The following is a 24077-nucleotide window of genomic DNA, read 5'->3' on the forward strand; positions in this document are numbered from 1 at the left end:
AACTAGTATGCCATAAAATTGTTTTATCCAATTCAAGACCCCAAGTCTTCCCTGAAACAATTACATTGCGGGGGAAGGGGGGCTGTGGGGAGGGGTGTGGTTCCCTGCAGTTTTGTCAAATAAAAATGACTAAAATTGAAATACAGTTCTTTCCACATCACTGCCACAGATTTACTTACTTCCTGTTGCAAGATTTCAGAAAAAAGGCCATGACAGTCTATAAAAAGGTGGTTGTGGAATGTTATTGGAAGTTACAATGTAACCTTTAGTTTTCTTGGTCTCCGGTTTGTTGTAGGACATCCTGGCGCTTAGGCGACCCCTAGGGACTCCCTCGCAGAACACTCATCTTTTCTCCAACCGCAAGGCCAGGGTGACTTAGACATTCTCCCTGGGCCTCTTGTCCACTGCTGCTGCTGCTGCTGCCAAGTCACTTCAGTCGTGTCCGACTCTGTGCAACCCCATAGACGGCAGCTCACCAGACTCCCCCATCCCTGGGATTTTCCAGGCAAGAACACTGGAGTGGGTTGCCATTTCCTTCTCCAATGTGTGAAAGTGAAGTCGCTCAGTCGTGTCCGACCCCTAACGACCCCACGGACTGCAGCCTACCAGGCTCCTCCATCCATGGGATTTTCTAGGCAAGAGTCCTGGAGTGGCTTGCCATTGCCTTCTCCACTCTTGTCCACTACTCAGATAATAATGTTGGTAAAAAGTGTCATACTGACCAAAGACCAGCTCATCCCATGTATATCACGGTACTAAACAGAGGTGGACTTGCCGCTCCAAGAATCTTTTGATATAGAAACCGTCTAAAATATCAGTCAAGTTATCCATGGTTAGTTATTGAGGAGCAAGTTTTGTTTCCTTTAACTTTGCAATGAAATTGGAGACTCTGTTCTTGTTCTTGGCTGTCAAAGCAGATGACATAAGGACGCAGAAGTAGTACAGGAGAAAGGGAATAGAAAGTAATGGTTATGGCACAGTTCACAATAAACAGGGAGATCTAGTCTGAGTTCTGGGTGGGGTGGGGTGGGTAACAGAAACGAGGGGCTGTCGCTTTGTGGGCTGGGGGAGGCAAAATCCTCTCTGTTTGCCTTTGATCTCTTCTCTTTGGAGAGCCTCAATACATGGACTTTAGCCCGCCAGGCTTCTCTATCCATGGAATTCTCCAGGCAAGATTACAGGAGTGGGTTGCCAGCCCTTCTCCAGGGATCTTCCTGACCCAGGGATCAAACCTGGGTCTCCTGCATTGCAGGCACATTCTTTAACATATGAGACACCAGGGAAGACCCTCAATTATTACTATTATTATTTATTTATTTGCTATGAGTAAATTGGCCTTTCCAGTTTCCAAAAGGAGGCTAGCTATGGTGATACACACATACACACTCAAAGAGGAGAGCTCTGGCCAGGGTGGAGGAAGGAGATGAGAGGTTTCTGTCATGAGGTGAAGATAACCAGGCTGACCCCAGCGATCATCAATCATAATCAGGCCAACTGAATTCTGTTAGTGAAAAGGGATATGTCCCAACCTATCTCCTGTCCTTTATGGACAGGAGGGAACGCAAAGGAGGTCCTTATTTGGTTTCTACTGCAAACTGTAAAAGGCTCCTCCTAGACGCCTATCTTCCTCCTAGCCGGGGAGTATCCGTTTTCCGCAGCGTCCAGGAGGGTCCACTCCCGTGGCGGTATCGCGGGTTACCAATGCTAATCCACGGGCTCTTTTTAAGAACCTTGAAAACGTATTGATAATTCCCAATTCAATCCTGGACCACTGGCGTCCTCTGTTGGTCACCTAAGGAAGGGGAGGGCAGACACCATTGAAAAGATCCGCACGGAGCTGGTCCACCGGATTCGCCGAGACTTCGGGGAGCAACTGTGCCCTCGGGCTCACCACCCCCACGCCCCGCCCCCCGGCATAATGTTAAGTGTTCAGATTACACAGACGAGAGAGATTCCCAGAGTCTCCATTTCAACGCACCGCTGGGAACTTGAAAAAAACTAGCCTGAAAAAAAAGTGAAAATCACCAATTTTAAGGACTGTTCAGTTATTAATTACGCTTCAGCAATGCTCGTTTTATTGTTTTTTTATATTCTTTTGTTGTGAATATAAGCTCTATTTGAAAACCTCATCAGGCAAAATCCCTAAAACAAAGATAAGCGTGATGTCAAATCTCTGACAAACCCTCTAAGGACCCATTTGCCGCCGGTCCATTTTAGTAGCCAGGGATTTGCAGACACCCGGAAAGTGCGAACCCTCATGGCATTGAGAAGTCTATCTGGAAAGAGCGAAGACCACGTGCGCACCTGCAGACGCGCATTTGTGGGGGGCGGGGTGCTTGTGGTAAAGCCCCAAGTCCTTGGCTTCCTGAGACCTAGATGCGAATCGGGCATCCTCATTCAGAAATTCATCCTCCACCCCCTGACCCGAGGAATTAAATTTTTCTAAGCTTTGCAAAGTACACACGGTGAGGAGCTGCGCTCACCAGTTTCGCTTGACACCATTTCGACGCGGAGCGACCTCAACCTGGGACACAGAGGGAGAAGGGCGGCTGCAAGGGAGTGGCCCAGGTCAGGGTCGCTGGCGTGGCCTGGGGCGCCGGAGATCCCGGGGTGACCAAGACGCCTGGGTGGCTGGAGGCACCTGGGACTGCAGACTGGTGGGGCTGCCAGGCTTCCGGGAATGGAGGGGTGGTGGTGGGGGCGCGGTAGAGAAACAGGTGCCTGGGGCGGCCGCGCCCCCGCACTCGACCCTGCAACGCAGGGCTAGGCGCGGGTCGGCGGAGCCGGGTCTGCGCCGGCCCGCCCCCGCCCCTCTCCCCGCAGCCGGCGCGCCGTTCCGGGGCGTGTCCTCGGCCGCCCGGCTTCTATATAGCGGCCGGCGCGCCCCGGACCGCCCAGAGGCGAGCGCCGCAGCTACTGCAAGCTGAGGGCCAGCTTTTGTCAGCCCCGCTCCTACAGCCTCGCTCAGCTCGGTGCCGCCCAGTCCCCGAGCCCCCCGGCCGGACGAGCATCCGGCCCCCGCGGCGGGCGCCATGCTGCGGGCACGCCCCGCGCTCTGGGCTGCGGCTCTGACCGCGCTGGCGTTGCTCAGCGGACCGCCGGCTGCACGAGCTGGGGCGGGCTCGACGGGCACCGGCCCGGTGGTGCGCTGCGAGCCGTGCGACGCGCACGCCTTGGCCCAGTGCGGGCCGCCGCCCCCCTCGCCCCCGTGCGCCGAGCTGGTGCGCGAGCCGGGCTGCGGTTGCTGTCTCACGTGCGCGCTGCGCGAGGGTGAGGCTTGCGGCGTCTACACCGAGCGCTGTGGCTCCGGTCTCCGCTGCCAACCGCGGCCTGGCGCTCGGCGCCCGCTGCGGGCGTTGCTGGACGGTCGCGGGATCTGCACCAACGCCAGCGCCGTCGGCCTCCTGAGCCTCTACCTGCTGCCCGCGCCGCCCGCGCCAGGTGAGCTGCCCGCGCCAGATGCGCCCCCGAAGCGCACCCCTGGGCCAAGGTCAGAGGTGGTGCCCCTGTAGAGACTTTGTAGCTCTTCCCGCCCCAAGGGTTGTACATGGCAAAGCTGAAGCCTCACGACGCGAGGGCGCTCGCCCGAGGTACCCTCCCCGACCGGCCTTCTACTCTCTTCGTTCTTTGAGTTGAGCGTTCTTGTAAATTGTAAAGCTCTTTCGGCGAAAACGGATTATAGATTTCCTGGGGAGAGAGGGAGCAGATTTGGAGGTTAGCGGTCAATGGAGAGGCCCTGGACGGAGGAGATTCTCCGGCCATTCATGCAGGCGCCGCGCGGAAATGTGGGCGTGTACCGTGTGGCCCAATTCCGACTTGGGAGCTGAGAACTAGAGTGTCCGCGCAGACGATTCTTGCGGATCTAGAGGCGCAGGGAACCGGACCGGGTGCAGCTGGACCGGGAATGTGGGCAGGCACGTTGTAGGAAATGGTACCTGGCTTTAAAGGTACTAAGATATGCACAGACCGTCCAGGGGTGTCCCAAAACCAGGGAGGTGGGAACCGGGTATGGGTATCTTCGGCAGTCAGACAACCTGACGTTCAGAAAAAAAGTGACTCTGGAGGTGGCAGGTGTTCCTCTAACTTTGAAGCATGCTTAGCCACTCTCAGTCCTGTGAGTGAAGAAGTTTCCACATCGCTGAAGGCTAGGAGAAAAAGCCCCCACCTCCAACCTCCAGCTGGACAGAGCACGGTAGGCTAACCACCTCCCACCCTCTCTCCCCAACATCCGTGGCTAGAAGGATGGAAGTCCCCTTCTAATTTCCCTCCGTGCAGGTTTCCTCTCCCAGGTGAGGTTATTTCCTTTCCAAGACTAGTGGAAAGGTAAAATTACAACTGCCTAAAACATATACTGGCTATAGTAGACTGTTAGAATTCCTGGATGTGTTTGACACTCAGGGCAGTTGGGTCATTTGCTGTGTGTGTACTTTACTGTTACCGTGTATTTTTGGCAATTCAAAAAGTGATCTTAGAAGTTGTTACAAATATTATCGTTTGGGGCCAGACTTTAATAGGCATTATGATTACTGTCACAGGATCTCCATAGTATAGGTTGATGTACTTTATTATAAAATTATAAAAAGATCTAAGTGACTTCTCAAATTCACTTGAGGGGGGAGAAGTAAATTTAAGTCACAGTCAAAAGTTTAAGACAATTATCTGTGGTTTAAATGGAAGGGGTTTCTCTTTGTGCTTGTCAGCAGGCATTAGAAAGAAACCAAAAGAAATTACTCAAGAGTTCTTGAAAAAGAAATGCAAATATATTCATTTACATATTCTTAGCATTACCCTTTTGCCCAGTACTTCCCTGAAAAGAGAAAACTAAGATGAAAGGAAATTGAAAACCAAATTAAAAACTTACTGTATAGGATCTGAGCTGGATGAATTTGTGCTTTCCCAGACACCAGACCCTTTGGGAACTTTGCCACTTCTGTTCAAGGAACTGTTTCTTTTCCTGGGTGAGGAAATCAAAACCAGAGGGAATGGGGACTTCTCCAAACACCCCTGTGAGCACACCTGTCCAAAGAGCCTCCTGAAGAGAGCAGGGTTTCTACAACAGAGTATCTTTCAACCCTCCAGAAGCATTCTCCAAGCTAAAGCAAAGCATTTGTTCCTCAGAGCACTGAGCCAGAAGCCTTGGTGGGCTTCCAAGAGTGTGGGCAGCCTGCCATCTCGATGGGTGTGTTCTTGGGAGGGTAGAGAACAGGTCAGCTGCAGCAGTACGCTTGGCACCTCAGGTGTAGTAGACTCGGGATCAGATAGTGAACTGAACCCCACCTGGGAGGATGGCCTCAAGGCACTGCTTGTCAGAGTGAAGCCATCCTATGACAGTCTCATGGCTACACAGAACCAGGCAAAAGGAAGGGGTTCTCTACTGGCCCTTCTCCCTTAACATCCCAGGCTCATCCAGGAAAAGAAATGGGTAGAGCATCCTGGCTCCACATCAGCTGTACATTTAGTCAGAGTCCTTGAAATTCCAGTGACATTGTGGACATTCCAATGTCTATAGCAGGTGTGTCTTCATTAGCTTGGTTATAGTCAGAGATATGCAGGAAGTGGCTTCCTTTTCAGAGTGAAGCTCTGTGGCGCAGAGGATTGTAAGCCTTGAGTGATGGAGATGTCCTTGTCCCCTCTGCTTCTGTGCAAAGTGGGTAGGAAGGACTCATCCAGGACAGTGCCCCAGGATGCACAGGGTCTGTGTAGTTCCCACGAGTGTTCCAGACCCTACCTGGACAGTGATGAGAGATGCGACAGTGAACACCATATAGAACACTACCAGACAGGCCTCCTGAGTCCAGGTGCCTGAGGTAAAGCTGCTTTGCAGAGAATTCAGTTTCTCCATCTGAGCCCTCTACCTGGTAGCGCTTAGGACAGGCTGGAATCAGAATCCCTGGGGCTTGCTGACTCCCAGGTGCTGCCATCACCCCAGTGCTTCTGATGCAGCAAGTCCAGGTGGGGCCAGGATACACTTGTCCAAAAGTCCCACACCCAGGAGGCCCTCTCTGGAGTAGCCCTACCGGATTTCTGAATGGGCCTGAGCCTTCATTGACTTAGGTCTGCCCCCTCCTGGTGGAGGGTGAGAGATATGGGAGAGCTGAGAGCATGAAAAGCATTTTCTTCTGCAGTACATATGTTGTAGAAGCACATCACATTTAATTTTTAAAAGATGACTTATTGAGGCCAAGGGAGTACCATTCACCGCTAATATTATGGAATAATACTTTACCGCGGTGTTTTTTCTAAACCTATTTGGAATTGTTGAATCACGTTTCCGTATGGATCAGACTTGATCAAAATGGTAAGGTTTTGAAAAGATGGTCATTAAATATCAATGACTGTCAAGTCTGTGTCTCCTTGTGTCCTTTAAGGAAATGGCAGTGAGTCGGAGGAAGACCACAGCTTGGGAAGCACAGAGAACCAGGCTCTCCCCAGCACACACCAGATGCCCGACTCCAAATTCCACCCTGTCCACACCAAGATGGATGTCATCAAGAAAGGGCATGCCAAGGACAGCCAGCGCTACAAGGTTGACTACGAGTCTCAGAGCACAGACACCCAGAACTTCTCCTCCGAGTTCAAGCGTCAGAGAGAATACGTGAGAGCTTTTCCTGTTGCTGATGGCGGGGGGAGGGCCGCCTGGCCTGGGTATCCAGAGATCACAGGGTCACCATTGACTCAAGAGCCCAGCAGTTACTCCGGTGGTCCTGCTGATGCACCGAGCAGCTGTGAGCTCCTCCTTACAGAAGGGATAGTGACCCTCCCCTGTGGCAGAGATCCCATGAGAATCGGTGTACTGCTCTCCAGGCCTCTGCTGGGCAGTGCAGTGTTCTCACAGTGCTGGCCTCTTTTTGTTCACTTGGCCTCTGAGTGTCCTGGCCTGTCCCAGTCCTGTAGCTTGCCCTGGGGAATCACGAGAGAGACGGGGCTCTGGTTGGCATCTGCACGGCAACGGTGACAACTGAATCAGACAAAAGATACTCGGAGAGCACGTGGTCAGTTCCCTGGGTGTTAGGGGGTTTTATCAGACAGAGTTTCCAGGTTACCCATGCCTCCTCCCCAGGGGCCCTGCCGCCGGGAAATAGAGGAAACGCTGAACCGCCTCAAGTCCCTGAACACGCTGAGCCCAAGGGGCATACACATCCCCAACTGCGACAAGAAGGGCTTCTACAAGAGGAGACAGGTGAGCACCATCCAAGCAACTTGCTCCTCTCCCTCCTCCGCTGATGTGGACAAGGGAACAGGCTTCCACCTGAATCCTCTGGCTGCAGCCCCTGCTCCTGCCCCTGTCCCCACCACCACACCCAAAACCTGAGGGGTTTCACATGAATTCTAAACCCTGATGTCTTCTCACCGTCCGCATCTCCTTCCCAACCACAGAGCAGTGTAAGGCCTCCTGGGACCCCTTATTAGCCGTGGAGGGACCAGGACATGTTAGCATTGCACCATGGAGGGAGATTTTTTTATCAGCAATTGTAGAGAATTCCCAAGAAGCCTGATGTGATGTCCTATGGCAGGAAGCTTCTTCTGAGGTCCCATGTCAAACCCTTGTACACCCATGCCTTCCTGATGGTGCCCAGCTGTACAGGATCAGACACATGGGAGATGTGTTCATTTGAAGGCATAGGAAGTGCACCTGTGTAGATTTCAGATTATGTTCTAACAGCATCTCAACTGACTTTTTAGTGGGACACCTCCTACCACAGTACCTACAGAATTAATCACAGAACAGCACAGCCATGTTCAAAGTGTTGGTGGTAGTGGCCTCGATCAGAGGGCCCCATCCTGTTCAGTGATCACTGAGCAGATATCTTTTGCCTTTTTGTATATTTCTATTAATCACTTATTCAGCAGACTTACCCTGAGAAGGTACCACATACACAGCTCGGGGCGTACTCTGAGTTTCCAGGTTACCCATGCCTCCTCCCCAGGGGCCCTGCCGCCAGGAAATAGAGGAAACGCTGAACCGCCTCAAGTCCCTGAACACGCTGAGCCCAAGGGGCATACACATCCCCAACTGCGACAAGATGGACTTTGCAGGGCCAGCAGGGTCTAGTGTCCACCCCTGTGAGACCCTGAAGGACACAAAACCACCAGGTCCCCTCATTTTGGGAAGCACTCACAGCCACCCATCATGCCCCCAGACACACGCTATGCACACAAGGCCTTGATCAGTTGTGCTTTCTGAGGGTAGCAGAGACCACGCTGGGAAACCATCCTGGGTGCTGACCATCTGCCCCATTGATAGGACCCCCAAGGCGGGGCCTCCCCAGGGCTCATTTAGTCTGTGCTCTACCCACAGTGCCGCCCTTCCAAGGGCAGGAAGCGGGGTTTCTGCTGGTGTGTGGATAAGTACGGGCAGGCCCTCCCGGGCCTCAACGCGGAGGGGAGAGGGGACATGCACTGCTACAACCTGGAGAGCAAGTAGACTGTGGCCACGTAAGTCCTGGGGACTGGCAGGGATCCACGGGGCACAGGACCTGGCCCTGGTGGGAGGGGACACCTGTAGATCCCAGGGGCTGGTGACCCAGAAGCTGCACTGGCCTGGAGGACAGTCCTACACACCAGACAGTGCTCTCAATCTGCCCAGACAAGAGCAGGAAAGAGGGCCTGTGACCAGGTTGTCTGAGAGACACCTCACATGCATGCTCCCACTAGACTCTTCTGTCCATGGAATTTTCCAGGCAAGGATACTGGAGTGGGTTGCCATTTCCTTCTCCAGGGCATCTTCCTAACCCAGGGATCAAACCCACATCTCTTGCATTTCCTGCATTGCAGGTGGATTCTTTACCACTGCGCCACCTGAGAAGAGACACTTTGCTTCATTTTAAAGAACTTACAACACTTAAACATTCTTACACATGCAGTGTTAAGATTTCCAAAGTTAAGCATTTCCCCCATGAGCCTCATGGTTCATTTAATTTCACATGTAAATTTGTTTTCATCCAAAAGAACTTGTTGAAAGAATGAGTTTCTAAAAGATGGTAGCATTTTGTTTTCTGGTAAAATACCTTACAGCTATTCTGAGCCAATGACTAGTATCATTTTATTTTTTTTTATCTTTTTTTTTTTTATTGGAGGCTAATTATTTTACAATATTATATTGGTTGGTGTTGCCATACATTGACATGAATCCGCCCCGGGTATCAAGTTCCCCCTCCCAAACCCCCCTCCCACCTCCCTCTTTCCCTTATCCTCCCTCTGGGTCATCCCCACATATACATTCAATGCAATCCCTATCAAGCTACCAACGATATTTTTCACAGAACTAGAACAAATAATCTCACAGTTTGTATGGAAATGCAAAAAACCTCAAATAGCCAAAGCAATCTTGAGGAAGAAAAATGGAACTGGGGGAATTAACCTGCCGGACTTCAGGCTCTACTACAAAGCCACAGTCATCAAGACAGTATGGTACTGGCATAAAGACAGAAATATAGATAAATGGAACAAAATAGAAAGCCTAGAGATAAATCCACGCACCTATGGACACCTTATCTTTGACAAAGGAGGCAAGAATATAAAATGGAGAAAAGACAGTCTCTTTAACAAGTGGTGCTGGGAAAACTGGTCAGCCACTTGTAAAAGAATGAAACTAGAACACTTCCTAACACCATAGTATCATTTTAATATGAAGTTTACTGAAACCTAATATGAATGGAGATGGGAATGGCAACTCACTCCGGTATTCCTGCCTGAGAAATCCCATGGACGGAAGAGCCTGGCAGGCTATACTCCATGGGGTCACAAGAGTTGGACATGATTTAGTGACCAAACCACCAGCACCACTAAACATAAAATTGACCTTGTCCTAACTATACTTTGTTTGGTGACACTCTTAAGAGCCACAAAAAAATCAGATCAATAAGATGAAAGTGTATCTGATTGTAGTATAAAATACTGCTTTTAATGAAAGATCTTATCAAAGATTAGTTAGTATCACTTAAAGCCCATGAGTCATACTTAACACTGCACTATCATAGAACAAAACTCTTCAAGCAACAGGTACCAGCCCCAGGTTTTAGCAAGGATGGGAACAATGAACATGTTTTTGGTTTAATTTTTTGTTGAACTTTTGTTTTCAGGCTTTATGAAAGGTATTTTCAAACTAGTGACTGGTTTTGACTTGTGATTTCCTTGATTTTTGAGCAAGCTCATTAATAAATGAATCATTTTCTAAAAAAAAAATCTAATATGAAAATGAAATTTCAAACCATCGTGTGAAAGAATGAAATCATATTCCATTTTGTTTTCTTTTCATAACTGAGAGCTATTGGGAGAAAAAAGATAAATATATTCCATGGTCTCAAGACAAATTTAAGTAAACAGAAGAAAATGTCATTTTCAGTGATCAGTTCTGTTTCCTTGCAAGTTAAAAAAAATAATTGTAATTTTAGGGCGACTATGTTAGTGGACACCGTGGGTGTCTCATGGAGTTCTCTGCTTCATTAAAAAGTGCAGGGTGAGCCCCTACCCTGCCAAATGTGTGGGTGTCATGCCTGATTATCCCAGGGTGGGCGTTGAGCCCTTTTGATTTTGGGGAGATTTATTTCAACACATTCCTTTTTCTTTCTGTTTTAGTTAATGTGGAGCTCAAATATGCCTTATTTTGCACAAAAGACTGCCAAGGACATGATCAGCAGCTGGCTACAGCTTCGACTTCTATTTCTTTTTGTGGTGAATTGATTCTTTTTTTTTAAACCAAAGTTTAGAAAGAGATGTTTGAAATGCCTAGCTTTCTTCCACATGGTGAACCTGGCATCTTTCCACTTTCCAGTAGTCAGTGAAACACAGTCTGATTTTTCTCGTTGCTTCCTATAAAAATACTCGTAAGCTCAAGCACGGTGCAGCCGTAGCTCACACTGCCCTGGGACCCTCCCCACCTGTTCACCACAGCCAACCCTCCACTTCATGCCTTAGCAACGGGTGTTGCTCATGTAGACTCACTTCATCTCCACTTGTAAGACAAGACAAGGCCTCATCAAGAAGAGGAACGCCCTGTGCTTTAATGCCTGCACATCCCGACACACCCACCTGGGGCTACCAGGGCCAGGGTCCCTGGACCAAGAAGATATTTTGTATCTTCAAGGGACCTGCACTGCTTGGAAACAAGTGGAGAGAATGAAGTGGAATCTTGTTTGAAAAAAAAAAAATTACCAAGAATGTTCTAGGGAACTCTGGAAACCGACCAAGGCGGGGATTTCTGACCTTTCTTTGTCAGGCAGCTTTCTGAAGACATGGGCTTTGCTGAAGCCCCATGGGCCAAGGGGGCAGGGTGACAGCCAGAAGCATCACAAGTAATAGCCTGGCTCTCCAGATGACTGCGGAAAACAGTGTTTTCCCACTCAGCCTTTCAAGAGCAAGTTTATTCTTGAGGATAAGCTCCTTGAAGGCAAGAAAGGTTTCTTTTCATCTCTCCCCTTTTGTCCTCCTTGGCACAGTATAAAAATTAATCATCCTATATAACCTGGAAGACGAGTGGCGTGTTGGGGAGCCGGTCAGGGACACTGGGAGCACAGAGAATCGCCCTTGCTTGGTGCACTTGGACTTCTCCTTTTCTTTCTAAGTCACAAGTACACACAGAGTACCCTCTTCCTGACTGTTCACAGTGTATACATCATTGTCCAAATATGATAGCACCTATACTAGATAATCCTAGATGAGTTGTAAGCGTTGCTAGAGAATATAAACACAGCCACGACCGAGGGAGGGGGCTGGTCCACGGGGCTCGGCCACTGTCTCAGGGGGCGCCCTCCCAAGTCTGCAGGAGAGCGGGAAGGGGTCCCCAGCCACCCGCCTGCAGCCTCTGGTTGGATCCACGCTGCACACAGCCCTCCTGGAGAACACAAAGGGATCTCAAAGATGTTCCGCCTACCTATTAGCTGTCCTTTATTTTTTTAATTAAGTTTTTGAGAAAAAAAAGTATTTTTGAAAAGTTTGTCTTGCAATGTATTTATAAATAGTAAATAAAATTTTTACCATAAAGAAATCCCCCTTCCTCCAGTTTTTGTGTTACTAACAACCCTGCTTGCGTCTCTGGCAAGAGAACCCAAGGATCCACCCCAGGGCTTTGCTGGTACCCGTGGGGGCACTGGGTCATGTCTGTAGTGAGCCTCTGGTTCTAAGGAGCCAGATTGTTGACCTGAGTGACCACCTGACCCTCGTTGCCTTTAGATTGTGTCTCCTGTTGTCCTGTCCATCACCACTCTGGGCAGCCTCCATGGCTGAGCAGGAGAAGGCATGGAACACTCTGGAGCATTCGGACGCACATTCTTTCGGTCAGCCAACCCCACTCTGGTCTGGAGAAGGGAGCGGATGAGGCCAGAAAGGGATAGAAACCCCAGGAGACCCTGGGCAGGGTTCCAGGGTCTCTGTCTCCTCTCCGCAGCCTTGGAACAGTCGCCCCTTGTCACAGAGCCTCTTCAGGCAAAGTTCTCAGCCTGTGACTTCTGGGCATCAAAGGATGAAATGAACATCAAGGAATCTCCTGTTTAGAACCGTAACTGACTTGTTAGTAGAACATCTAAGGTGGGCCCTTTGTCACAGAGCTGTGTGTGCTGAGCAGAGAGCTCTGTAAGTGATCTGGGCACCAGGGGTGTGGGAGGTGGTCCTGGGGACCTGGGCAGGAACCTGGCAGGTCCTTTGGAGCCACTATGAGCTGCCCAGGATGCCGACCCTATAAGCCCTCTGGGCTTGTCTTCCTGGAAGCCCCCAGATCACGTGCCCTTTCTTATCCTCATTCTCCACCTCCTTCCACACCTCTGGTCACCTTTTCTTTCAAATGCTCTCCTGCCACGTCCAGTAAGCACATGAATTGCACCCACTGGTTCTGCCCCATATCTTCCCTTCCTCGGTCACCTTGGTAGACCTTCCACCTTCAGCCTTCAGCTTTCACCAACCCTGAGTGTGAGTCCCCAGCCACCACCCCCAAGGGCACAAGAAAATGAGTGATGGGTCTCTCTACTCACTGAGTTCAAGGCCAAGCGGTTGCTATGACAACCCCTTACCATGATTCAACCAGGAAATCAACACACTAGGAAAATCTCAATCACTGATGTCATGAAACAGTGGGTGTCATGAAACGGCTTCTCTGATGAGGCAACCTGTCCAGAGTCACTTTCTCCTGTGGTCCAAACTCGAACCAACCATACTTGTGCAGAAACTTAGCAGAAAGGCCTAATTGGAATGTGCCCAGAAACCACTAGGACATTTTAAACTGAAATAACCTCTATAGAAAGGAATATTATGAAACTACGAAAATGTTTTTGATGTTAACAAGACAGAAAAATGCTCACGGTGAGGTAGAGGAAAAGCAGAATACATATATATTACGTATATACACATATATGCATACACACACACAACTGAGTGGAAATACACCCAGATGGCAACCTGGTTATACTTTGAATGTAGATAATGTCCTTATTTTATGTCTATTTCATTACAATTTCAACAACTTCCATAGTGAACATGAACGAATGCCTTTTATTTTCCAAAGTATCCTGCTGGGATGTGGGGGAAGGGTGGCCCACTGCCCAGGAAGGCATCTGCTCCCAAAGTTGGGGGTGGGGTGTCCGCCCCCATGGCCATCTCAGGCTCCCACTCCCACAACCCCAGCCCAGCCACACCCCCAGCATTGAGAATGGCCTGGCCTCCTCTCCCAGCCCCACATTCCACCAGGGATGTTGTCCACATTTTCTACCCTAGAACCGTCTGTATGCAGAGAACGAAACACAGGACCACTGCTCTTGTAGAGGAACATAGTAAACAAGATGAAGCAAGCAGGCCATGTGTCTGGTGGGGAGTGAGTGCAGGGAACACAGGGGGATGAGTCAGGTCCAAGGCATCACTGCTGCTGTTTTCCCTTCCCTCTGTTACCAGCTTGGGTCCTTGGACTCCTCAATCAATAGAAATTGATAAGAGGCCTGATGAGAAATTCAGGCTGGGGCTCCTGCTGCAGCACCAGGGTGTGAGAACAAGTAACAAGTGTCCTTGCTGCCTTCCTGAGATGGGTCAGAGGAGTGGGGTGAGCCTGTCCCTTAAATGGAATAAGGTTAGGGGCCGATAGGTGGGCTGGAGGGGTGGCTTAGGTGGTCCGGCCACCCAATTGGTGTGCAAGGATCATGCACAGTCCCCCACTTTTGCTCCCAGAACCTCAGAAATGGCAGTTGCGTTCTGGCCTTCGTGTATCTTGTTCAGTCACTCAGTCATCTCTGACTCTTTGCGACTGCATGGACTGCAGCACGCCAGGCTTACCTGTCCTTCACCATCTCCCAGAGCTTGCTCAAACTCACGTCCATTGGGTTGATGATGCCATCCAACCATCTCATCTTCTGTTGTCCCCTTCTCCTCCTGCCTTCATGCTTTCCCAGATTCAGGGTCTTTTCCAATGAGTCAGCTCTTCACATCAGATGGCCAAAGTATTGAAGCTTCACTTCAGTATCAGTCCTTCCAGTTCAGGATTGATTTCCTTTAGTATTGATTGGCTTGATCTCCTTGCAGTCCAAGGGACCCTCCAGTCTTCTCCAGCACCACAGTTCAAAGGCATCAATTCTTCAACGCTCAGCCTCTTTATGGTCCAACCCTCACACCCATACATGACTACTGGAAAAACCATATCTTTGACTAGACAGGCCTTTGTTTTCAAAGTGATGTCTCTGCTTTTTAATACACTAAGTTTGTCATAGATTTTCTTCCAAGGAGCAAGTGTCTTTTAATGTCATGGCGGCAGTCACCATCTGCAGTGATTTAGAGCCCAGGAAAATAAAGTCTGTCCCTGTTTCCATTTTTTCCCATCTATTTGCTATGAGGTGATGGAACTGGATGCCATGATCTTAGTTTTTTGAAATGTTGAAATTTAAGCCAGCTTTTTCTCTCTCCTCTTTTACCTTCATCAAGAGGCTCTTTAGTTCCTCTTCGCTTTCTGCCATTAGTGTGATATCATCTTCATATCTGAGGTTATTGATATTTCCCCCAGCAATCTCATTCCAGCTTGTGATTCATCTTTATTTTAAAACTATTTTGTAGTTTTCAGAATACAAATTTTGTATTTGTTTTGTTAAATATACTAATAAGTATTTTATTCTTGTTGACACTATTGCAAGTGAAATTTTCTTAATTTCATTTTTTGATTGTTGCAAGCAATTTTTATATATTGACTCTGTATCATTTATTAGTTCTAATAATCTTTTAGTGGATTCCTTAGAATTTTTTAGGTATAAGATCATGTCATCTTCAAACATGTAGATATAGCTCTACATCTTCCTGTATCTAGATGCTTTATATTTCTTTCTCTTGACTAACTTACCTGACTAGCACCTCCAGCACAATGTAAGCAAAGTCATGAGAGCAGACATGCTTGTCTTGTTTCTAATTTTAGGGGAAAAGTATATAGACTTTCAACATTAACCATAATGTCAGCTGTGGTATTTTCCAAAATGCCTTTTGTCCGCTTGAAGAAGTTTCCTTCTGTTCCTAGTTTGTCGAGTGTTTTTATCATGAAAGGATGTTGGATATTATCAAATACATTTTCTGAGCCTATTGAGATGAACTGTGGGGTTTTTTTATTTTATTTGTATGGTTTATTACATTAATTGATTTTAGGATGTTAAAACAACCGTGCCTTCCTGAGGTAAATCCCACTTGGTTGCCGGACTTAGTTTGCTAGTATTTTGTTGAGAATTTTTGTGCCCATAGTCACAGGAGATTTGGGGCTATAGTTTTCTTTTCTTGTGATGTCTTTGTCTGGTGTGGAATCAAGGCAAAACTTTTTTGAATGTAGGCTCATAAAATGAATTGAGAAGTGTTCTCCCATCTCCTAAATTTTGGAAGAGTTTGTAAAGAATTTGTAGTCTTTAAATGTTTGGTAGAATTCTTCAAAGAAGCCATCTGGGTCTGGGCTTTTATTAATGGGCAGTTTTTTTGTTTCCTAGTTCAGTCACTTGTTACAGATCTAATCAGATGGTCCAGTTCTTCTTGGGTCAGTTCTGTTAGCTCGTGTGTTTCTAAAATGTTTCCATTTCATCTCAGTATCCAATTTGTTATTGTACAGTTGTTCATGGTATTCCTGTATGATCCTTTTTATTTTTGTAAAATCAGTGGTAAGACCACCTCTCTCATTTCTGATTCTACTTATTGGAGTCTTTTACCTTGGTCAGAAGAGCTAAAGATTTGTCAATCATGTAGATCTTTTCAAAGAACAAGTTTTGATTTCACTGACTTTTCTCGATTGATTTTCTAGTCTCTATTCATTTATTTCCCTCTGCTGCTGCCGTGTCCGACTCTGTGATACCCCACAGACGGCAGCCCACCAGGCTCCCCCGTCCCTGGGATTCTCCAGGCAAGAACACTGGAGTGGGTTGCCATTTCCTTCTCCAATGTGTGAAAGTGAAAAGTGAAAGTGAAGTCGCTCAGTCGTGTCTGACTCGTAGCGACCCCATGGACTGCAGCCTACCAGGCTCCTCCGTCCATGGGATTTTCCAGGCAAGAGTACTGGAGTGGCTTGCCATTGCCTTCTCCATTATTTCCCTCTAATCTTTATTATTTCCTTGCTTCTGATAGATTTTGATTTGGTTTCACCTTCCTACTCACTGGAAAAGACTCTGATGCTGGGAGGGATTGGGGGCAGGAGGAGAAGGGGACGACAGAGAATGAGATGGCTGGATGGCATCACCAACTTGATGGACATGAGTTTGAGTGAACTCCAGGAGTTGGTGATGGACAGGGAGGCCTGGCGTGCTGTGATTTTTTTTTTCTTAATAAGGGATCTACAGCTGTAAATGTCCTTCTAAGCACTGCTTTAGCTGCCTCAGATTTGAGGGAGTCCCAAGCTCAGGAAGTAGGGAAGTATTATCCCAATTTAGACCCATAGAGTCAAAAGCATGAAAAGCAGGGAGAGGTTCCATTTGTACCTTCTTCCTCCGCTGGCTGTGAGGACTAAGAGCAGCAGCACTCCAGAGCTGACACAACCACAGAAACCATCCTGTTAGTAACGCTTATGGCCTGGACCAGACATGGAAGAGTTTCCAAACACATCTGGGGCAGAGGTCCTTCTGTCCGGCTAAGGAGCTGTCCTCAGAGCCAGTGCCCCAGACACCTGTGTGCACCCGTGGGACTTGCTGCTGTGACTACATTCTCCACACGTGGGTGTATAACTTCTCCCAGTGAACAGAGAGAGCTGCCCTGCATATCAATAGGACTGCCCCAACAGAGCCGCTGAGAGGTGGCTGGAGAATCAAGTGGACACAACAACAAGAAAAGATGCGGTAGGGACACTGAAATCATGAAGGACCCTTGACTCAGATTCCCTCACAAATGCCCATCAACTCCTGATTCGTTTGAGAGAAACCGGAGCTAGAAATATGAGACACACTGGCCAGTTATGACTGATCCATGAGAGCATGCTCAAAAGCCTTGGGACTGGACAGGGCTGGGCCCCACATCTAAGACCATGTTGATACTTCTGTAGTTTAACTGATACTTTTGATTAACCACCTAAACAAGGTGGATGAAAGCCCCCAACTTTGGTTGAGATGAGGACCTCTATAGGCACTGCTGTGATGGTGCCTTCGAGTTTAGAGTTGAGTCCTTTTAGTTTTGCCCAGAAGACACCTCCCGCATGTCACGGGAAGGGAAGTCCACCTTCCCCCAGCTCTGCCCCTAAGTCAGGCCCTCAAGCTGGGTCCTACAGGGGTTTCATGAGGGCTGCAGTGCTGAGAATGCTTCCATTGCCATCGTGGGATAATGGTGACCACGATGCTGTACACTTTTACCAGGGTGGGATAAGGCTACCTATGGTTGACTCACATCAGACTGACTGGTACATTTTAAATGATGAGTCTGAGAGCTGAGTTCACACGGAGCCCTGGGGACCAGGGTAGCAGACATGGGGTCAGATGTGAAGGGGCAGACCCAAGATGGGGAGCCCAGACCAGGTAGGGACCCGGCGGGATCCACTAGGAGGGATGAGATGCCCATCCAGAGGAGACAAGGAAGGAGCAGTCAGCAGGGCAGGCAGGAATGAGGAAGGGGCAGTGTCAGGGAAAGCAAGCAGAGAACAGTTAAAGAAAGAAAGAAATCCACAAAACAGAGGACTCACGCTGTGAGCTCAGGGCTTAGCCAGGCAAACAGAGGGCAAACGGTGCCACCATGGAGGACACCAGTGGAGCCTGCAGAGGACCGGGTCTGGGCAGAGTCAGAGAACAGACCGGTGAGGGAGAGGTTAAGGTTAAGGAAATGATTCTATCTTGCACTGAAGATGGGAAAAAACCTGGCCTATTTTCAAGAGGAAGGGGAAGAGCTAGTGGAGAGGTTAGGGCTTGCAAAGGGAGGGGGTGCCCTGGGCAGCGGGGTGGGCAGAGCAGACCTGCCAGCTGTGGGAACAAGGATCCTGCAGACTGTAACCACCAGTGCTGCATGAGGAAGGGGCAGGATGGACGAAGGAAGAAGACGTTATGTTCAACCAATGTCCACGACGGTAGCAATGTTGCAGGGTGGGACGTTTATTCCAATGTTTACACTGTGTTCCCATGTTTGACAGTATATCCAATGCATATTTTAACATTTAATGACAGCATCACATGTAGCTTTGACTACATAATCAACATTTAAGTTTCCCTGCCAATTTACGCTAGACACGGTAAATAAAGTGAATCATTCTTACATGCAACTTAAACATCCTCCATTGAACCACTTGAAAAAAATCATTGTTACTTGCTAGGCAGTATTTCCCTATGCTCTTTAAGACAGAAGCATGAACTCCTGAAGAGCTAAAATACAAGTATTTACATACAACATGATGGGAAGTGTTTCATGATATATAAATTAATATAACACAAGTTACTGTGTAGAAAAAATAAATTTATGGTGAATAAATAAACTACAAGTAATATGTGAAGTATAAAAAAGTAATTCCTACATATATATACATATACATCTCTCTATATAAAAGTGTGTGTGTATTTCAGAGTATAAATATACTATGTACTTAAATATTTCATGTGCAGGAATTTGATCATATTACATCTGTTTTCAGTTTTGCAAGTTAAAATACTGTTGGCATTTGGGGTCCCCTCTGATGGCCACAGACCCCAAGATCCTCTTCCCACTCCAAGGGTAGACACACCAACAGAGCCCAGGCTCTCCCTCCAGCGACGTCTCACACTGAAAAGAGAGGGATCAAGGTCAAGAGCAGCCCTAGTGACGCTGAGGGGGAGGGGGAGTTCCGTGCTGCCCAGCTGAGAACCAGCTGTGTTGAATGGTATAGCATATGCACCACTGTTTGCTTCACAGCCCATACAATAGAGCTACTGAGCCCAGAGGGAGACTGTCCACGCATGGCAGACCTTCTCTGACAAATTCCTCATCTGCTACAAAGCACTTCCTGGCCCTCGGTTTCCTCCAGAAATATTCACAGAATCTGGGCTTCACTGAGTCTGAAAGGGCTCTTCAAAATTAGGTCTTGGTTTGTTCATCTCATTTATTATCCAAGAAACAATGCTATTGTATTATATTATAAAGTTCATTTATTTTCCTTTGTAGGAAGAAAAATGTGAGAGATGTCGAAACAGATCATCGTTTTCCTAAGTAGAGTTGTCCCCTTCCTCTCTATTATGGTGAGAAACTGAGATCCTGAGGGGCCTGTGAAGGTCCCCACCTGCTCAGACTTGCTCGATGATAGAATAACACTCAGCCCAGGATCCCTGAGTCTAGTGTCCCCCACTGACTGCAAGCACCACGCTGATCTTCAGGCTCCCAGGGGCTAGTGGCTCCTAGTCCCAGAGAAATTAGTCTTACATGATATGATCAGTTATGGGGCTTCAAGGTGCCTACTTGGAGCTGGACACCCTGTTCACTGAAAGACTGGCTTAGCAGAGGTTTGAGTGGTAGAGCCATCCTGTGAGGATACACATACCTGTTTGCTGTGATAGAATCCATTCTTGTTGCAGTTTGGCAGATAAAATTTGTAAAGTTTGTCTCCTGCCTTCTGCTGTTCCCTGGCTAATCTGTCCAGCACTTTGTAGAGTTCTCGCTGGCAGGGCTCCTAAAAGGATAAATTGACATTGGGATCAAGGACAATGTACTGTCAGCCTAAACTGGAGGCAGGGAGTGAATGCAGAAGGTTTTATGTGGGCTCTGAGCACAGGCCTGGACCCGCCTTCCCTGGGCCTCACTCTCTCACCTGTAGACGGAGGGTGGCTAATCTCTGTCCTGAATTGTTAACATAAAAGATGGGAACCCCATGCTCTCCCTCCTGAACATTCACCAAGCACCTAAAGGAGTCAACAGCATCACTAACCCCATGAGCTCTCCAACTCTCCTGTACCCCCTCCCCACCATGGGTAATTCTACCACCAGTCATCTGGGCACAACTTTGTGAATGGAGGACTCAGTAGCAGAGACTAAATTTTGTACAACTTTCCTCTACAAGGTTAGTTCATATAAGCCAAATTCATTGAGGATTAAGGCATTCATTTGAACAATTTGAAATAAGGATGAACTTTTCTCTATTGTTATCATTTCCACATGAAACTCTGAAGTGCCTAGAAAACAGTTCAATCTTCCACTTTTCTGATTATGTTTGCAGAAGTGATTTTCGTTTTCACAAATGAACCTGTCACTCCAACTTTGATTCTTTGTCGCCCTCAAGTGGTAGAACTGAAAACAGACACCAATTAAGATGCTACCCGGAGTTTGTGTTTATGGTGACAGAGTTTTCATTTGGGAAGGTGAAAAATTTCTCAAGATGGACAGTGGTGACAGTGGCAGAATAATGTGAACGTACTTAAAGCCACTAGACTTTATACTTTAAAATGGTTAAAGGGTTAACTTTTATGTTATGGATATCTTAACACAATTTATTAAAAGTGGGGAAGAAGATGTGACAGGAGAGGAAGACAAGAACAGCTTAGTGCTTTTTAGACACTGCAAGTCTGACACCCTTATTTTAGAGAGGAACTCAGAGACATGAAGTAATGCATCTAAAGTTGCACAGCATGGACCGCATTTTCTTTCTATCCAGCAAGTTCCTTTGTTGAAAGTTTAGCAAAGCTAAGCTGGGAAATGTCCGCTAGGCTTTGGAGAAGTATGTGCTTATCGCCAGGGCTCAGGACCAAACTGGCAGGGCCCAGCAGGTTCAAGCTAGAGGCTCCACCTGCTTCAAGGGTCTCACCTTCCACTTCTTGACGTCACTGATCTCAAGAGTCCTCAAGCTCTCATAATTACTGATGGCATTCCAGAGGATGGGCAGGTCCTCACTGGACTCGGCCATCAAGTGGAAATTGTCCAGAAGCTGCTCCTGAGTTATCTCAGAGCTCTCCGGGGACACATTTTCTGGGCTGGTGGTGTCCTTTGTATCTGAAAATGGAAAAACAAAAACCCATGAGCCGCCCTCACCGAAGCATCTGCACCTGTGACCCCCTGAAGTTGCTTCCCTTCCCACAAAACCAAACGGGGACGGGATGGTCATACTGACCCAGAGTTTTGCCTACTTCCTCTTTAAAGGAACTTTTAGTGGTTTCTGGATAGAGGGGTAACCCAACAGCAATACCAAAGGCAAGAGTGCCCTGTGATTCTGCTTCTAATGTAGCCAAATGCACATTTGTCAAAGCCTGGGTAGAGCCCTGAGAAAGCCATGGATTACAGTTCACATGGAGAAGGAAATGGTAACCCACTCCAATATTCTTGCCTGGAGAATCCCATGGACAGAGGAGCCTGGTGGGCTATAACCCATGGGGTTGCAAGAGTCGGACACGACTTAGTGACTAAACCACAATTCAAATCCTCACCCCATCCTTTTCTTTCCCAAATGGGCATTTTAGTAATTCACTCTCTTCTTTTCCAGGGACTCTGCCTTCCCACAGTCAAAGTGACTTCTTTGCAACCCTGGGAGGAGGAGAGAGGATCACCAAATTTCATGCAGAGAGTCCTAAGGTTTGAGTTTGGTACATGGACAGAATGATGGAGAACTGGCTCTCCTGTGGGACTCCCCTGGAGTGGGGGTGCCCTATCCTTTGAGGGCCACAGAGATGACTCCATTTCATCGACTCTGAAGGCAGAGAACCAGAAGAAAAACCGCCTCCCCTCCAGCAGATCCCCATCAGGACAAACAGCCCCAGAATGGCTCCAAGAATCACAGAACCACACTGGACACGCAGCTGCCGGGCCAGGGAGGTAGGGAGAGAGGGTAGAGAAGGGGGAATTTCCTCTGCTTCCCACTACAAATAAATCACTGCTAAATTCGGGAAAGCTCTAATTGTCAAGTTCTAAGCAGGCGGCACACACATCAAACACCATTTTTCTATGGCAATGAATGCAAGTGAAGTTTTTAACCTAAACTTTCACATTATGTTCTGTAAACATCTGGTAAGCACACAACGGTCTGCACAGGACGTATATTACAAAGGACATTCCAAACACTTCCCAGGAGGCCAGCAGGATGGGCTCCCACTGCAGGCCTTCCGGAAAATGGCAGAGAGGAGAGCCAAGGGCACCTGGAGTGGCACCCACTGCCTGGGCATCCCCATCACCTCCCTCCTTTCTCATGTCCAGGTTTCAGTAGATCAGTGGGCTGCCAAGGGGAGTCTGGGCTCCCTCCCCAACTCTCTCACCAAAGCTGTGTGTGTGTCCGCCCTAATCCTGAGCGCCCCCGCAGGACCACACACCGATAGGGTTCATCTGGACGACTTAAAATCCTTTCCTCTTCCATGCTCTGGCTGCAAGCTCTGAGCCTGGCCGGGTTTGCTCTCTACTGGCTTTGGTGGAGCACCCTTCCCTGCCTTGCCGGAGCCTCCCACCCCATCTGTCCCAGGGGAGGAACCCAGGTGAGGAGAAGGTGGTACCTGTGGCCTCATCGCTGGGCGTGGTCATGCAGGCGCCCTGGCCGCGGGTGAGGGCGTGCAGGGGCCTCGGCTCCCCCGGGAGGGCGCGGCAGCTGAGCCCGCGAACGCAGCGAGCAGTGGCCACGCCGCATGCGGCTCCGAGAGGCAGGGCGCACATCGGGCAGCAGCCGCAGCCCGCCGACCGGGTGAGTTCCGGGCACGAGGCGGGCACGGGCGGGCAGAGCGCCAGCCTCTCGGCGGAGCAGGGCGCACATCGCCAGGGTTGGGGAGTGCCGACTGTCGCGCCGAGCTGAACGGCCAGCGATAGCAGAAGCGGCCAGGCTCGGACAGCAAGGACTTCGGGCATCGCCAGCGGTGGGTGGTAGACAGGAACCGGCGCTCGCTGGGCGGTAGGGGCGGCTCGGTTGGCGGATGCTGCCTCAGTGCTGGCGGTGGCGCAGGAGCGGTGGCCGATGCTCGCTGAGCACCGCGTGCGCCTTTTGAAGGGCGCGGGCTGGGCCACCTGAACCAGCGGTTAATGATTGGCAGCGCCGCGTGCTCCGGGGCAGTGTTCAAAATAAGTTTGTTTTGTTTGTACGTGCACAGCCCTGCGCAAACCGTGGGTGGAAGGAGGGCAAACGGTCCACGTTTCAGACTGTGTTTGTCCTGTTAAGGTTCAGACCTGAAGCCAAAGTGCAATTCCGGCCAGGAGCGCATGGTCACATGAAGGATGGCGCTTGCTTGTTTTGTTCAAGGGACATCTTCAGGTTGAGCCTACCAATGCTCCCTGGACTACCTAGGGAAAGCAGGAGAGATAAGCTGGACAAGGCCAGCCCACTGGCCAATTTTCCAGTAGGGAAATCAAGGCCCGGGAAGAGGAAGGAGCGCTTTGAACCTAAGTCTTTGAAAGCCTTGTTTCTCAGTAGCAAAGCCGGAACTGTTTCTGCTTGTGCAGGAAAAAGACGAACAGGCCCCTCAGTTGCTGTCTTGAGAGCCTTTCTCAGGAGAAAAGAAGGAAGGAAAGGAACAGTTCCTCCCAGGACTCATGCCAAGCTCCACAGTCTTATCACCGTTCCCAAAGCCCAGTTAACAGAGCTTCCAGAGAGCAGAGGGACTCAGAGCCAGTAAGAGAAGGGCTGAGGACTTCCCTGGTGGTCCAGTGGTTAAGACTCTGCACTTCCATTGCAGAGGGCACCTGTTCTGTCCCTGTTTGGGGAACTAAATTCCCACATGCCGAATGGTGTGGCCCAAAATAAATAAATA

The 24077-nt window shown here is 48.8% G+C and overlaps 2 protein-coding genes across 2 annotated transcripts; one reads left to right on the top strand and one right to left on the bottom strand.

Annotated features, from left to right (window-relative positions):
- The first annotated feature begins 2885 nt into the window (after nt 1-2885).
- Nucleotides 2886-11153, top strand: IGFBP3 (insulin like growth factor binding protein 3). The gene is made up of 5 exons (XM_055421068.2): nt 2886-3441; nt 6369-6595; nt 7061-7180; nt 8300-8436; nt 10579-11153. Exons 1-4 carry the CDS (start codon nt 3033-3035, stop codon nt 8423-8425), a joined length of 882 nt encoding a protein of 293 aa, XP_055277043.1. The 5' UTR covers nt 2886-3032; the 3' UTR covers nt 8426-8436; nt 10579-11153.
- A 7336-nt stretch (nt 11154-18489) lies between these two features.
- Nucleotides 18490-23833, bottom strand: IGFBP1 (insulin like growth factor binding protein 1). The gene is made up of 4 exons (XM_055421069.2): nt 22836-23833; nt 21167-21351; nt 19910-20038; nt 18490-19158 (listed from the first exon to the last, which is right to left on the bottom strand). Exons 1-4 carry the CDS (start codon nt 23179-23181, stop codon nt 19027-19029), a joined length of 792 nt encoding a protein of 263 aa, XP_055277044.1. The 5' UTR covers nt 23182-23833; the 3' UTR covers nt 18490-19026.
- Between the last annotated feature and the right edge of the window lie 244 nt (nt 23834-24077).

This window comes from Moschus berezovskii, chromosome 3 (assembly GCF_049115385.1).
Source record: "Moschus berezovskii isolate FMDL1 chromosome 3, NW_MosBer_1.0, whole genome shotgun sequence".
NCBI lineage: Eukaryota > Metazoa > Chordata > Mammalia > Artiodactyla > Moschidae > Moschus > Moschus berezovskii.

Coding starts and splice junctions, on each gene's coding strand:
- IGFBP1 (XM_055421069.2), bottom strand. CDS start 23,181: ATGCCCGAAGTCCTTGCTGTCCGAGCCTGGCCGCTTCTGCTATCGCTG. Junction 20,039..21,166: donor GTGACGTCAAGAAGTGGAAG/GTGAGACCCTTG, acceptor TTATCCTTTTAG/GAGCCCTGCCAGCGAGAACT. Junction 19,159..19,909: donor GATTCTATCACAGCAAACAG/GTATGTGTATCC, acceptor CTCTCTTTTCAG/TGTGAGACGTCGCTGGAGGG.
- IGFBP3 (XM_055421068.2), top strand. CDS start 3,033: ATGCTGCGGGCACGCCCCGCGCTCTGGGCTGCGGCTCTGACCGCGCTG. Junction 3,442..6,368: donor GCCCGCGCCGCCCGCGCCAG/GTGAGCTGCCCG, acceptor GTGTCCTTTAAG/GAAATGGCAGTGAGTCGGAG. Junction 7,181..8,299: donor GCTTCTACAAGAGGAGACAG/GTGAGCACCATC, acceptor CTCTACCCACAG/TGCCGCCCTTCCAAGGGCAG.